The 14,549-nt window shown below is 40.5% G+C and overlaps 1 protein-coding gene across 1 annotated transcript in view; it reads right to left on the bottom strand.

The window, feature by feature from the left end:
* Positions 1–14,549, bottom strand: part of KDM5A (lysine demethylase 5A) — a 119,924-nt gene that overhangs the window by 77,644 nt on the left and 27,731 nt on the right. The window contains exons 6-10 of the mRNA XM_054442596.2: positions 8,548–8,653; positions 7,271–7,362; positions 6,189–6,347; positions 4,316–4,435; positions 2,750–2,908 (exon numbers count right to left, since the gene is read on the bottom strand). Coding sequence (XP_054298571.1) covers positions 2,750–2,908; positions 4,316–4,435; positions 6,189–6,347; positions 7,271–7,362; positions 8,548–8,653 — 636 coding nt within the window. The remainder of the gene's footprint in view (positions 1–2,749; positions 2,909–4,315; positions 4,436–6,188; positions 6,348–7,270; positions 7,363–8,547; positions 8,654–14,549) is intronic.

Below are 14,549 nucleotides of genomic sequence, written 5' to 3' on the forward strand. Positions count from 1 at the left end.
AATGGCAACAAAAGCCAAAATAGACAAATGGGATCTAATTAAACTAAAGAGCTTCTGTACGGCAAAAGAAACTACCAGCAGAGTAAACAAGCAACCTACAGAATGGGAGAAAATTTTTGCAATCTATCCACTTGACAAAGGGCTAATATCCAGAATCTACAAAGAACTCAAAATAAATTTACAAGAAAAAAACAAACAACCCCATCAAAAAGTGGGCAAAGGATATGAACAGACACTTCTCAAAAGCAGACATCTATGCAGCCAACAGACACATGAAAGAATGCTCATCATCACTGGCCATCAGAGAAATGCAAATCAAAACCACAATGAGATACCATCTCACACCAGTTAGAATGGCGATCATTAAAAAGTCAGGAAACAACAGGTGCTGGAGAGGATGTGGAGAAATAGGAACACTTTTACACTGTTGGTGGGACTATAAACTAGTTCAACCATTGTGGAAGACAGTGTGGCGACTCCTTAAGGATCTACAAGTAGAAATACCATTTGACCCAGCCATCCCATTACTGGGTATATACCCAAAGGATTACAAATCATGCTACGATAAAGACACGTTCACACGTATGTTTACTGGGGCTCTACTCACAATAGCAAAGACTTGGAACCAACCCAAATGTCCATCAATGATAGACTGGATTAAGAAAATGTGGCACATATACACCATGGAATACTGTGCAGCCATAAAAAAGTATGAGTTCATGCCCTTTGCAGGGACATGGATGAAGCTGGAAACCATCATTCTCAGCAAACTATCACAAGGACAGAACACCAAACACCACGTGTTCTCACTCATAGGTGAGAAGTGAACAATGAGATCACTTGAACACAGGGCGGGGAACATCACACACTGGGGCCTGTCAGAGGGTGGGGGGCTGGAGGAGGGATAGCATTAGGAGAAATACCTAATGTAAATGATGAGTTGATGGGTGCAGCAAACCAACATGGTACATGTATACCTATGTATGAAACCTGCATGTTGTGCACATGTACCCTAGAACTTAAAGTGTAATAAAATAAAAAATAGAATAAAAAATAATTAAAAAAAAACATTATGGTGTCAAACTCTTTATAGGGGAAAAAAACATGCATTCAGTTAGGTGAGTTAGAGAAGAAAAGAAAAAAAAAAATCAGCTTCTAGATTTTTTTTTTTTTTTTGAGATACTGTTTCGCCCTCGTTGCCCAGGCTGGAGTGCAATGGCGCAATCTTGGCTCACTGCAACCTCCGCCTCCCGGATTCAAGCGATTATCCTGCCTTAGCCTCTCAAGTAGCTAGGATTACAGGCATGCACTACCACGCCCAGTTAATTTTTTATATTTAGTAGAGACAGGGTTTCACCATGTTGGTCAGGCAGGTCTCAAAATCCTGACTTCAGGTGATCCACCGGCCTCGGCCTCCCAAAGTGCTGGGATTACAGGCGTGAGCCCCCGCGCCCGGCCATCTTCTAGATTTTTTTTTTGAGACAGAGTCTCGCTCTGTCACCCAGGCTGGAGTGCAGTGGCATGATCTCAGCTCACTGCAACCTCCACTTCCCAGGTTCAAGCAATTCTCTGCCTCAGCCTCCTGAGTAGCTGGGATTACAGGCACCCACCACCATACTCGGCTAATTTTTGTATTTTTAGTAGAGACAGGGTTTCACCATCTTGGCCAGGCTGGTCTTGAACTCCTGACCTCGTGATCCACCCACCTCGGCCTCACAAAGTGCTGGGATTACAGGCATGAGCCACCACGCCCATCCTGGATTTTATAACAGAAAGAACTAGGCAAAAATATTAAACTGGAGTTAAAATTCTGAACTAATTAAGTTAGCTTTTTTTTTTTTTTCTTTTTTTTTAAGAGATGGGTTTTTCTTCTGTCACTCCTGGCTTCAGGCAACCTTTCCACCTTGCCTCTCAAAGTTCTGGGATTACAGGCGTGAGTCATTGCACTCAGCTTAAATTAGTTTTAAAATGCAGAGCTGGCCGGGCGCAGTGACTCACGCCTGTAATCCCAGCACTCTGGGAGGCCGAGACAGGTGGATCACCTAAGGTCGGGAGTTCGAGACCAGCCTAACCAACATGGAGAAACCCCATCTCTACTAAAAACACAAAATTAGCCGAGCGTGGTGGCGCATGCCTGTAATCCCAGCTACTCGGGAGGCTGAGGCAGGGGAATCGCTTGAACCCGGGAGGTGGAGGTTGCAGTGAGCCAAGATCGCGCCACTACACTCTAGCAGGGGCAGCAGGAGCAAAACTCCTCTCAAAGAAAAAAAAAAAAAATGCTGAGTTAATGGCCAGGCACAGTGGCTCACACCTGTAATCCCAGCACTTTGGGAAGCCGAGACAGGCAGATCACCTGAGGTCAGGAGTTTAAGACCATCCTGTCCAACATGGTGAAACCCTATCTCTACAAAAATACAAAAATTAGCCGGGCATAATAGCGGGTGCCTGTAATACCAGCTACTCGGAAGGCTGAGGCAAGAGAATTGCTTGAACCCAGGAGGTGGAGGTTGCAGTGAGCTAAGCTCGCACTCCAGCCTAGGCGACAGAGAGATTCCTTCTCAAAAAAAAAAAAAAAAAGTTAAATAATTTTTGAAAGTATTCTGAATTCATTGTTTTCAAAACTGAAGATTATTTATACTGCCAAATCCTATGTATTTAATATTTTAAGTTAATGTGATCCCTTAAGATAGTTTTCTATGCAAAAGCTAAATCAGCTTGGGGGTTAGCAAAAGTTTGGGTAAATCTGCACCTCTTCTTCCGGCAGCATCTTTCTCCGCCCACCCTTCACCGGAAATCCACTTCCAAAGTCTTTTGAGGAGATATCTGCTCCGTATTCCACAATAACATCTTCTTCAATGCTGCTTACCAGCCGCCAAAATTCCTTTTCTACTAGTTCTGTGGGAACCATCTACACAGGCAAAACAAAGATGACAAATTATTAAACCGCTATAACTATAACCCATATAACATAATACACAGGGTCAAGTAAACACAAACCCATGATGAGATTAAAAATCTTCTGATTCCCTAGAGCAGTAAAGACCGAGATCCTAGCTTTTTCCAATGAGAACAGGGAAAAGCTGAGACAACTCACACTTTCAGAAAAACATAATGAACTGTGCTGCCCTTTTCTGAAAGAAACTGTTTCCCAAGTACGGACAAAGATGAGCTAGGAAATCAAGGAGGAATAAGGAAATGTAAACAGCAAGATTAAATTTTTTAATAGCTTCTATTTTATGCCTTTTATGATTTTAACACAAAATTTCATTTTTTTGTTTTTAATTATACTTTAAGTTCTACATCAGGTATTTCTCCTAATGCTATCCTTCCCCTAGCCCCCCACCCCCAGACAGGCCCCGGTGTGTGATGTTCCCCTTCCTGTGTCCATGTGTTCTCATTGTTCACCTCCCACTTATAAGTGAGAACGTGGGGTGTTTAGTTTTCTGTTCCTGTGTTAGTTTGCTGGGAATGATGGTTTCCAGCTTCATCCATGTCCCTGCAAAGGACATGAATTTATCCTTTTTTATGACTGCATAGTATTCCATGGTATATATGTGCCACATTTTCTTCATCCAGTCTATCATTGATGGGCATCTGGGTTGGTTTCAAGTCTTTAAAGCAAGACTAAATTTTAATAACTATAGCAAATTTTTTTGACAGGGACTAAAAAAGCCTAAGATATCCTAGGAAAAGAAGCAAACCCCACAGTAAAAATAACTAAAGAAAAGCAGCAATTGCCCAATACTTTATGCTTTTCTGTAAAGGATTACTAACACAGGGCTAAAATAACAATTCAAGCATCAAAACAGACAGCTGGACGTGGTGGCTCACATCTGTAATCCCAACAGTTTGGGAGGCCGAGGCAGGCAGATCACTTGAGGTCAGGAGATCGAGACCAGCCTGGGAGACAGAATGAAATCTCGTCTCTATTAAAAATACAAGAATTGGCTGGGTGCAGTGGTTCATGGCTGTAATCCCAGAACTTTGGGAGGCTGAGGCGAGTGGATAACCTGAGGTCAGGAGCTCAAGACCAGCCTGACCAATATGGTGAAACCCCATCTCTACTAAAAACACAAAAATTAGCTGGGTATGGTGGCAGGCACCTGTAGTCCCAGCTACTTGGGAGGCTGAGGCAGGAGAATTACTTGAACCCGGGAGGCAGGGGTTGCAGTGAGCCGAGATTGTGCCACTGCACTCCAGCCTGGGCGACAAAGCAAGATTCCGTCTCAAAAAAAAAAAAAGAAGAAACTGAAGGCTTTCGACTCAGATAAATCTTTGTACCTCCCCGGACTGACCTAAAAGATAGCTTACTCACATGGACTGGCATATTAAAATAATCAGACTTAAAATTATCTGCCATCTCTCCAAAGCTCTGAAGTGTATACTCTCGTACAGCTTGTTCAAATCCAAAGGCTTCTCGAGGTTTGCTACATTCCTGGCAAGAAAAAATATGTAAGATTAACTCACTGAAACTAAACTGAAGAAAGCTTTAAGGCTCTTAGTTACTAACTTCTTTGATCATTTCCCTAGGTAAAGTAAATCCAATCAACCCTAGACAACAAAACAAATATCAGCTACTTACAATACAGTATCAGGAAGTTATTTTCTAGAGCCTCAACTTCATTGTCACAGCCTTCCAATAGGAAGGTAGTACTAAGACGGCTTTAGATCCAGAGGTAGCATCAAGTTCTGGCACTAAGACAAGCATCTAAAGGACTACTGACTTGGAATCATGCCTAGGGATCCCTAACATTCTTGGCATACCAGTGGTTTTGGCCATGGAGGAAATAAATGTTCATGGAGGAAGGAAAGGTGATGGATAAGGGGATAGCCACTGGATTGTGAGGATGTCAGACTAAGAGAATAGTTTGTTCACACTGCCAATCACTATGACCAATGTCTTAACACGAATACTCACTTACAGTAGAACTGCCTCTGAATCTTTCAACCTGGAGAATAGTAAGTAATAATTCAAAGGCCATAAAAGACCTTTGAATGCATTTACATACACCCAGTCAACTCCTTCTCTTTAATGTCCTATCACAGCATCTTGTTAAAATAAGTAAACAGACAAGGCATTTCACGACAATGACAATACCATAACCTTTCACTAAGAAAAATTTAGCACAATCAAGTAAAAATTTGGGCAAGCTAAAAGATACCATCAGGGCCTGGCACAGTGGCTCGTGTCTGTAATCCCAGCACTTTGGAAGGTCAAGGCAGGTGGACCACTTGAGTCCAGGAGTTTAGACCAGCCTGGCCAACATGGTAAAACCTTGTCTCTACAAAAAATACAAAAATTAGCTGGGTGTGGTGGCATACATCTGTAGGGAGGCTGAGCTGGGAGTATCACCTGAGCCCAGAAGCCAGAGGCTGCAGTGAGCTGAGACCGCGCCACTGCACTGTAGACTGAGCGAGAGGCTGTAGACCCTGTCTCAAAAAAGTAAATAAATAGTAAATAAATAAAAGATACCGTCAGTTTATTTAATAGCATGAAATTGGATGCATAAATCCCAAGTTCTACAGCTTCATGTCTAGTTATACTTTTTTTAATTAATAGAGAAAAAACAATCTATGCTTTTCTTCATTTTTATTGTTGCCCAGCAATATAAATATTCTAAGTCAAGTCTCATTATCTGCCGCAATAAACAGAATGACCTAACCAACAGTCAGAAAAAGAACCTTTGGAGGCAAGCTACCACAATACAATTGTTACATTTCCATTCAATATAGATATTTTAAGTCCTGGAAATTGGCCAGGCACGGTGGCTCAAGCCTGTAATCCCAGCACTCTGGGAAGCCGAGACAGGCAGATCACAAGGTCAAGAGACCGAGACTATCCTGGCCAACATGGTGAAACCATGGTCTCTACTAAAAATACAAAAATTAGCTGGGCGTGGTGGCTCGCGCCTGTAGTCCCAGCTACTTCGGAGGCTGAGGCAGGAGAATCACTTGAACCCGGGAGGTGGAGGTTGCAGTGAGCGGAGATCACACCACTGCATTCCAGCCTGGATACAGAGTGAGACACCATCTCAAAAAAAAAAAAAAGTCCTGGAAATTTTAAACACTACACAATGAAGACAGAATGACAAAAGGAAACATATTTGGGAATATGTTTATATGTATGTGTATATGCATGTATTATTATTTTTAGTTAAAAAAAGGATCCATAGAGGTTAGACTTGTACCTCAGCGACACATTTAGGACACCTCCAGTCTCCTTTGGGCACATCAGGTAGTGGAGGAATTAGACAAAATGTATGATAGCTGTCATCACATCCATCACACAAAAGCAATTTATCTTCATTGTTTCCCCGACCACAAAACATACAAACATAGAGATCAACCTGTTAAAAAAAAATTAATAAAAGTCTATTTTCTGTAATAAATAATAAATTTTTACCAGGAACTCCTTAGCTGAAATAAACAAAATAATGCAACTGAAAAGTAAACATAACTTAAATTCTGAATGTCTATTTCAAGTAATCGTATTTAAACAGCTTTTCATAAAACTCCCTAAATTTCCTTCCAGAGTTTTTACAAGCAAGTTAATAAAGGTATATCAAGTTGTTAGAATGAAGACTACAGGCCAGGCACAGTGGCTCACACCTGTAATCCCAGCACTTTGGGAGCCATGGTGGGCAGATCACGAGGTCAGGAGATCGAGACCATCCTGGCTAACACAGTGAAACCCCGTCTCTACTAAAAATACAAATTAGCCGGGCGTGGTGGCATGCACCTGTAGTCTCAGCTACTCGGGAGGCTGAGGCAGGAGAATGGCGTGAACCCGGGAGGCGGAGCTTGCAGTGAGCCGAGATCGCGCCACCGCACTCCAGCCTGGGTGACAGAGCAAGACTCTGTCTCAAAAAAAAAAAAAAAAAAAAAAAGGAAAGACTACAAATCTAGGGTATTTGAAAATCAATTTACATGTATTTGTTAAAATACCATGTCCTTCTTCCCATATACAAATACTCTTTGATAGAGAATGAATACTGAGACTGTCTATAATAGAACTCAACGATTTACACAGATTCATTTTCATGCTCTCACTTGGTTACCTGTAAGGTATATGACTTACAGGAAGCAGCCTACGTATGTAGGACAAAGCAAGGCTAACAACATAAACAAAAGCTGTAACTTCATAGATTTGCCATCAAGTCTTCTAACCAAATGAGCTAACTAAGCACATACCATGATATACCAGGATAGAAAGTGCAAAACTATAATAAAAATAAATCCTTTCCCTCCTGACAGACCCCAAAACACTTACAAAGTTAACAGAGAGAGTGCCTTTCCGTTGTCTCATTTGCATGTTAAATGCGTCTGACCTGTTGGTAACTTTTCGTCTTCGGGTGACCTCATCTTGAAATAAAAAGTTATACAATAATAGTAAAAACTAATGTTAAGAGCTTACTATGGACCAGACACTATTTAAAATTTTTTAAATTAGTTAAAATCTTACAACTGTTTATCTAGAGGTAGATATACTATTTATTATCTCTCACTGAAGATGAAGAACCTGAGGTACAGCAAAGTTAGTAACTTGCTCAAAATCATACAGCAAGGCAGATTTAAGATTCCAATCCAGTCACGTAAGATCCAGAGAGCTTACCCATTAATGTTGTATGTGTATGCAGTACGTACTACATACAACCTGCAGGTATTACTTGGAGGAGCTCCCAAATTAGGGACTAATTTCTAAGACTGTTGACAGCCAATACTATAATTACAAGAGTAACAAAAATAAAGTATTTAATTCTTAAAAAGGAAATATTATTATTACAATGTATGTAGTAAGTCTTATTACATGGGATGTTTTAAAAGAGATGGAACAATATTATTTAATCTTCTAGAGTTCAGTTCACTATCTGAATTGTATGACTTAACTACACATCTAAGTACACAGTAATTAGTATTTGTGACTGCAGCATTTCATTAAGTTCTCATATAGTCAAAACATATCCAGCCTAATCTTTGTTAAACAGTTTTAAAATTGACATGTTACATAGAGAGAACAGTGGAACTTGATCTTTGCATGAGCAGTTCTACTGACAAAAAACTTCCAAACATCAAGCCGAGAGTAACAGACTTACTGAGAAAACAGTTTATTCAAATGAACTGACATAATATATCGAGGGCAATTACTTTAAAAATTAAAATTATGGTTAGAATTTTAAAATTCTAAGCTTCTCCCAGTGTATGTCGATACTAAGAATTACAAGCTTTAGCTCACGAGGTAAGAACCATTAATTCCATCATTCTCTCATAAACCAGCCTTCAGAAACTGCAATAAATTTGTGTGTCATATATTACACAGAGAAGGAAAATCCTCTCTTCCAAAATCATAAAAATTCAACATAAGATTGCTCTTCACACCTGAAATTTAAGAGATCTGGCATTTAAAAAGGCGATTTGCCTAGGAACCACATTGCGATTTTACAATTCTTAAGAAATTCCCAGTACAGACTGCAATTCAAGTATCATTTGAATTTTTTTTACAGTCATATTCTACCTTATCTCTTTTCATGATCAAATAACAAATTTTACCTTCTTTATCTTTTGTTCCCATTGCCAAGCCCACAACCTTGGGCCCAGCCCCAAAAATTTGAAGTTTCTTCAGTTCCGTGTTTCTACTCACATCTCCAGATTCTGACTAAAAAATAAGCAAAATTCACATTAGCATAATCATGCTGATTCATGCATTTATTTTTTTACCCAAGGAAAGTTTCAGAATCCTCTTCCACACGAAAGAACAAATTATTGGATTTCTTTTCTGTAAATCCATTCACTGCCTCATTACCACAGCTGAAAACGGTCACCAAAACACCATTCAACACCCAGATTCTTTTCCACAAAATAAAACTCGTGTATGACTCATAAAAGCATAGTTCTCAAGCTGTCTAAAGACAGACACTGCTGGTTATCACACAATAGAAATCCCCACTTCCTACTTCCTACTGGACACCTGTATTTGATTAGAGGGCATCTCAGGACATGAACTGTGACTGTCCTAAGCCAATCATACTAACCTCATTTTTCTTTGTTGGTGATGACATTAAAAAATTGTACTGGAAGCCCCTGGGAAAGATTGCCATCTTCTAATCAAAGGCAAATGGCCAGACACGGTGGCTCACACCTATAATCCCAACACATTGGGAGGCCAAGGCAGGTGATCATTTGGGCTCAGGAGTTACAGACCAGCCTGGACAACACAGGGAGACCCCATCTCTACAAAAAGTACAAAAATTAGCCACGCATGGTGGTGTGCATCTGTAGTCCCAGCTACTTGGGAGGCTGAGGCTGGAGGATCACTTGAGTTTGAGAGGTTGAGGCAGTGAGGCGAGATCACACTGCCGCACTCCACTCTGGGCGACAGACAAGCGAGACCCTGAATCAATCCATCAACGGGAAAGCTTCTCCCAGCCTGGGCAATATAGTGACCCCCCGTTTCTACCAAAAAAAAAAATTAAAAATTAGCTGGGCATGGTGGCAAGCACCTGAAGTCCTAGCTACCCAGGAGACTGAGGCAGGAAGATCACTTGAAGCCCTGGAGTTCAAGGCTGCAGCGAGCCGTGATTGTCCTACCACACTCCAGCCTGGGTGACACAAAAAGACCCTGTCTTAAAAAAAAAAAAAAAAAGAGGAAAGCATCTTAAAGAATAAGTCCTTCTGGAGGCCGGGCACAGTGGCTCACGCCTGTAATCCCAGCACTTTGGGAGGCCAAGGCGGGCAGATCACGAGGTCAGGAGTTCTAAACCAGCCCGCCCAATATGGTGAAACCCCATCTCTACTAAAAATACAAAAATTAGCCAGGCATGGTGGCACACACCTATAGTCCCAGCTACTTGGGAGGCTGAAGCAGAAGAATTACTTGAACCCAGGAGGTGGAGGTTGCAGTGAGCTGAGATTGCACCACTGCACTCCAGCCTGGGCGACAGAGCAAGACTCGGTCTTAAAAAAAAAAAAAAAAAAAAAAAAAGAATAAGCCCTTTTGCCCCAACTCCCTTCCTTCCTGCTAAGGGACTCTGGTGAAAACATGATGCTAGACTCTGCAGCAGCCATACTACAACTGGGAGGAAATTTAGCACCCACACACCAAAGAAAGCAAGGCAGAAAGATGGAAAGAGCCTGGGCCCTTCACCAATCCTAGAACTACTTACCTCTGAAAATCGTATGTAAAAATGTGTTCTTATGTGAAAAATTTGTCATTAATCTTTAAGCTACTAATACTTGTTTCATGTTTAAGTTCTAATACTTGAAAGTGAGAGCATTGTGACAGATTCTGGTATTCAATCTTGAATTAAGATTAACCATATTCTCTGAATATAGACTAATAGCCAAAATTTATTTTAAGTGTGTAAATAAAGAATAAGCACAAAAATAACCCAGGATAAAATACAGACTACTTTATAAGTCTGTGGTTACATAACAAATGATGTATGCAATCTAGACTAATAAAAGATCATATAAGTACAAAACCTAAATGCCATTTCAATATTTATCTTTAAACTTTTGTAGACTGATTTGGTTACACTAACCAACTTCTACTGTTAGTCGAACGATAAATATAACACTACACATTCTTTACCATTATTAAAGCAGAGTATATAACAATAGAGCTGACATATGTTGAGTAAATAGTATGTGCCATATCTAAGTACTTTAATCAATTAGTCCTTACAACAATCTTTTCAGAAAAGCAATAAAGGTCCAAAAAGTAGAATAAAACAACATTCTTTGATCTAAAACCCAAAATAACAAAATTAAAAAGGACCTTCCACCTGAACATTTTAACTCTCTACTTAAAAAATAACAAAGGCCAGGCATGATGACTCACACCTGTAAATCCCAGCACTTTGGGAGGCCGAGGCCGGTGGATCACAAGGTCCGTAATTCAAGACCAGCCTGGACAATATGGTGAAACCCTGCTTCTACTAAAAATACAAAAATTAGCCACACATGGTGGCAGGCGCCTATAATCCCAGCTACTCACAAGGCTGAGGCAGGGAACTGCTTGAACCCGGGAGGCAGACATTGCAGTGAGCTGAGATCATGCCACTGCACTCCAGCCTGGGCGACAGAGCAAGACTCCATCTCAAAAAAATAAATAAATAATAAAAAATAAAAATAAAAAAACAATAAAAAGACTACATATTAGATCTCTAGAACAAATTAAAGCAGTGATCACAGGAAATTTTATAGTCTTAAACATTTCAATAAAAACAAAAGAATAAAATTAAATTCCCAACTCAGAACACTAGGAAAAAACTAGAAGATGAACCAAAAGAACTGTGGTGCTGGATTAGAGCTGGATTAGAGTATGAATGCAAAATATCAAGTCATCGCTTTCTAAAAATTTATTTTCTAGCCCTGACCATTTAAAAGAGCCTAGAAGCAATGACATCCCAGTAGGAACAAGCACACCATGTGCTCAGATCATGGTTTCTAAATACCATTTCAAATATATCAATGAACCAAGATCCCTAGGAAAAATTTCAGACATAATAGCAGCCAGCACTTGTTTAAAGATTGGACATGGCATATAGGGAAATAAAGAAATCAAGGAGTTTGATTCATTTGATACATTCAAAGGCTTTTACAGCTGGGCACAGTGGCTCATGCCTGTAATCACAGCACTTTGGGAGGCCAAGGCAGGCAGATCACTTGAGCCCAGGAATTTGAGACCAACCTGGGCAACATGGCAAAACCCTTTCTCTACAAACATACAAAAATTAGCTGAGTGGTGGTATGTACTTATGGTCCCAGCTACCTGGGAGGCTGAGGTGGGAGGATGGCTTTAGCCTAGGAGGCAGAGGTTGCGATTAGCCAAGACTGCGCCACGCACTCCAGCCTGGGTGACAGAGACACACTGTCTCAAAAAAAAAAAAAAGGGTGGGGGGGAGTGGGAGGGAAGGAGGAAGGGATGAAGGGAAGAAGGAAGGGAGGGAGGAAGGGAGGCAAGGAGGGAGGGAGGGAGGAAAGGAGGGAGGGAGGAAACAAGGAAAGAAGGAAGAAGTGATAATACATTATCTTTCAGATGTACTGAATTTGGCATAACCATGCTGTAGCCAATAAGGAATACACATGTGTACGTACACACACACCCCTGATGAAAAGAAAAGGATGGATGTTAACACAGATTTGGGCCAGGTGCGATGGCTCACACCTATAATCCCAGCACTTTGGGAGGCTGAGGCAGACGGATCACTTCAGGCCAGTTTGAGACCAACCTGGCCAAAATGGTGAAACCCTGTCTCTACTAAAAATATAAAAAATGAGCCAGGCGTAGTGGCATGTGCCTGTAATCCCAGCTACTCAGGAGGCTGAGGAAGGAGAATCGTTTGAACCCAGGAGGCAGAGGTCACAGTGAGCCAAGATCGTGCCACTGCACTCCAGCCTGGGAGATACAGCAAGACTCTGTCTAAAAAAAAAAAAAAAGACAAGATTTGAGAGTTCTGAGCATTACAGGTAGTACTTGAAATCACATGCAGATGAGACAGCTAAGGAGAGTGAAGATAGAAAAGGACCAAAGATACAAAATAAAGGGAAGAGAGAAGAGATAACAAAGATGACTAAGGAGTGGTCAGAATATAAGGAGGAAAACCAGAAGAGAGACGTATCACACAAATGAAAGAAAAATCAAGTTAATCTAAATTTCAAGGACAGGAGTCACCAACCACATTAAACATATACATGACCAGAGATCAATTAAGATATGAAATGAAAAGGAGAATCTCAGAATTTGACAATTAAAAACTCAGTGGTAACTTGGACAGTGCAGTTTCAATAAAATTACTTAGCTCAAAGTTAAGATTATAGAGTATAAAAACTAAACAGATGTTGAGGAAACTGAGACAATAAAGACTATTTGTCAAGAAACTTCTGTGTGAAAAGAGGCAAGGATAAGGCATTATGTAAGAAGAGGGCTTTTATGTTTAAAATGATAAAGACTTAAATACATATTGGGAGGAGTGAAATTCAACAGACAGAGGAGGTGGGGAGAGAAAGATTTCTCAGTATGCTGAAATCACTAAAGATGCCACAAGGGATGGAAGAGAAGGGATTATCCTTGAAGAGAAAGGTACACTTTGCCCACAGAGATAGACAAAGACTAAGTATGAATACCAGTAGTTTTGTGTATGGGGCGAGAAGCTGAAGTTCTACCAGAAAGCCTTTATTTTCTTTCTGAAATAGAAAACTAGGAATGAACGGCAGACATTCAACAGAATAATTAAGTACAAATTATGAGTTGAAAAAATTCGTAATTTCAAATCCTCAAATAGCTTATCAACCAATCTGAATACAGTGACAAATATCACAAAGGGTAAAAGCATTCCATGTAGCACCCCGCATTTTTTTTTTTTTTTTTGGAGACGGAGTCTTGCTCTGTTGCCCAGACTGGATTGCAGTGGCGCGATCTTGGCTCGCTGCAAGCTCCACCTTCCAGGTTCATGCCATTCTCCTGCCTTAGCCTCCCAAGTAGCTGGGACTACAGGTGCCCACCACCACTCCCGGCTAATTTTTTGTATTTTTAGTAGAGACGGGATTTCACTGTGTTAGCCAGGATGGTCTTGATCTCCTGCCCTCATGATCTGCCCACCTCGGCCTCCCAAAGTGCTAGGATTACAGGCGTGAGCCACCATGCCCAGCCTGTAGTCCCCATTTTTATAATAAAGAAAAGCATTAGGAATAGGCAAGACATCTTCATGGTTTCAAGGTGAACAACAAAAAAAATTTCATCACAAGCTGGTGACTGATTAGATGGACAGGAGCAACTGGGGCAACTCTTCAAAGCAGAATCACCATGTCAAAGGGACTAGCAATCAGTGTACACCCAAAGATGATCAGAACCTCTGAGACCAATCACACTAATAAAAATGACTTAATGACTAAAACAGAGTTTACTAATTCATAATGGGGTTATCACTTTCCAATGAATTTCCATGAAAGTCACATTCCTATCCAGGATACCTACCTTTCTACTTTCAAAAGTACCTAAAAAGCTGAGTATTCAGACAACATAAACTCAGAAAAAGAAAGGCAGAAATGGCATAACGGAGAGATAGTCCCTGATCTGTAGAAAAGCAAGATGAAGTATTAATAGTCTGCCTCTCCAGACCTCTCCTCTACACAACCCCAGATTCAGTGTCTCTTGTTAACAGCAGTTTTATCCTGCTTCTCTGACACCCACTTTTGATGCTAATCATTCCCATCTCTATACTACATTGTTTCCTTAAATGTTAAAATCAATTATTAGGATTCAGTGAAGTTGCTTTTCCTGTCCATCTACATGTTAATGTACATGGATTAAATCTTAGGAGTCCTAAGGGCACCTCACTTTCTCAGTCTCCAAACTTGTCTTTACTAAAAACCTTAGAAGATCACAGAGAAAAGGAAACAGGGGTTGAAAGAGAAGCAAAGCTTGGGGGAAAAAAAGAAAAGAAAGAAAAGGAAGAAATAAATAGGGGAAGGGGGGAATCAGACAAAAAATAAATTAGGGCATTTTTCTTCTGATGTATTAGGCTTTGAAATTATTTTAGGTTACATGA

This window comes from Pongo pygmaeus, chromosome 10 (assembly GCF_028885625.2).
Source record: "Pongo pygmaeus isolate AG05252 chromosome 10, NHGRI_mPonPyg2-v2.0_pri, whole genome shotgun sequence".
NCBI classification, from domain to species: domain Eukaryota; kingdom Metazoa; phylum Chordata; class Mammalia; order Primates; family Hominidae; genus Pongo; species Pongo pygmaeus.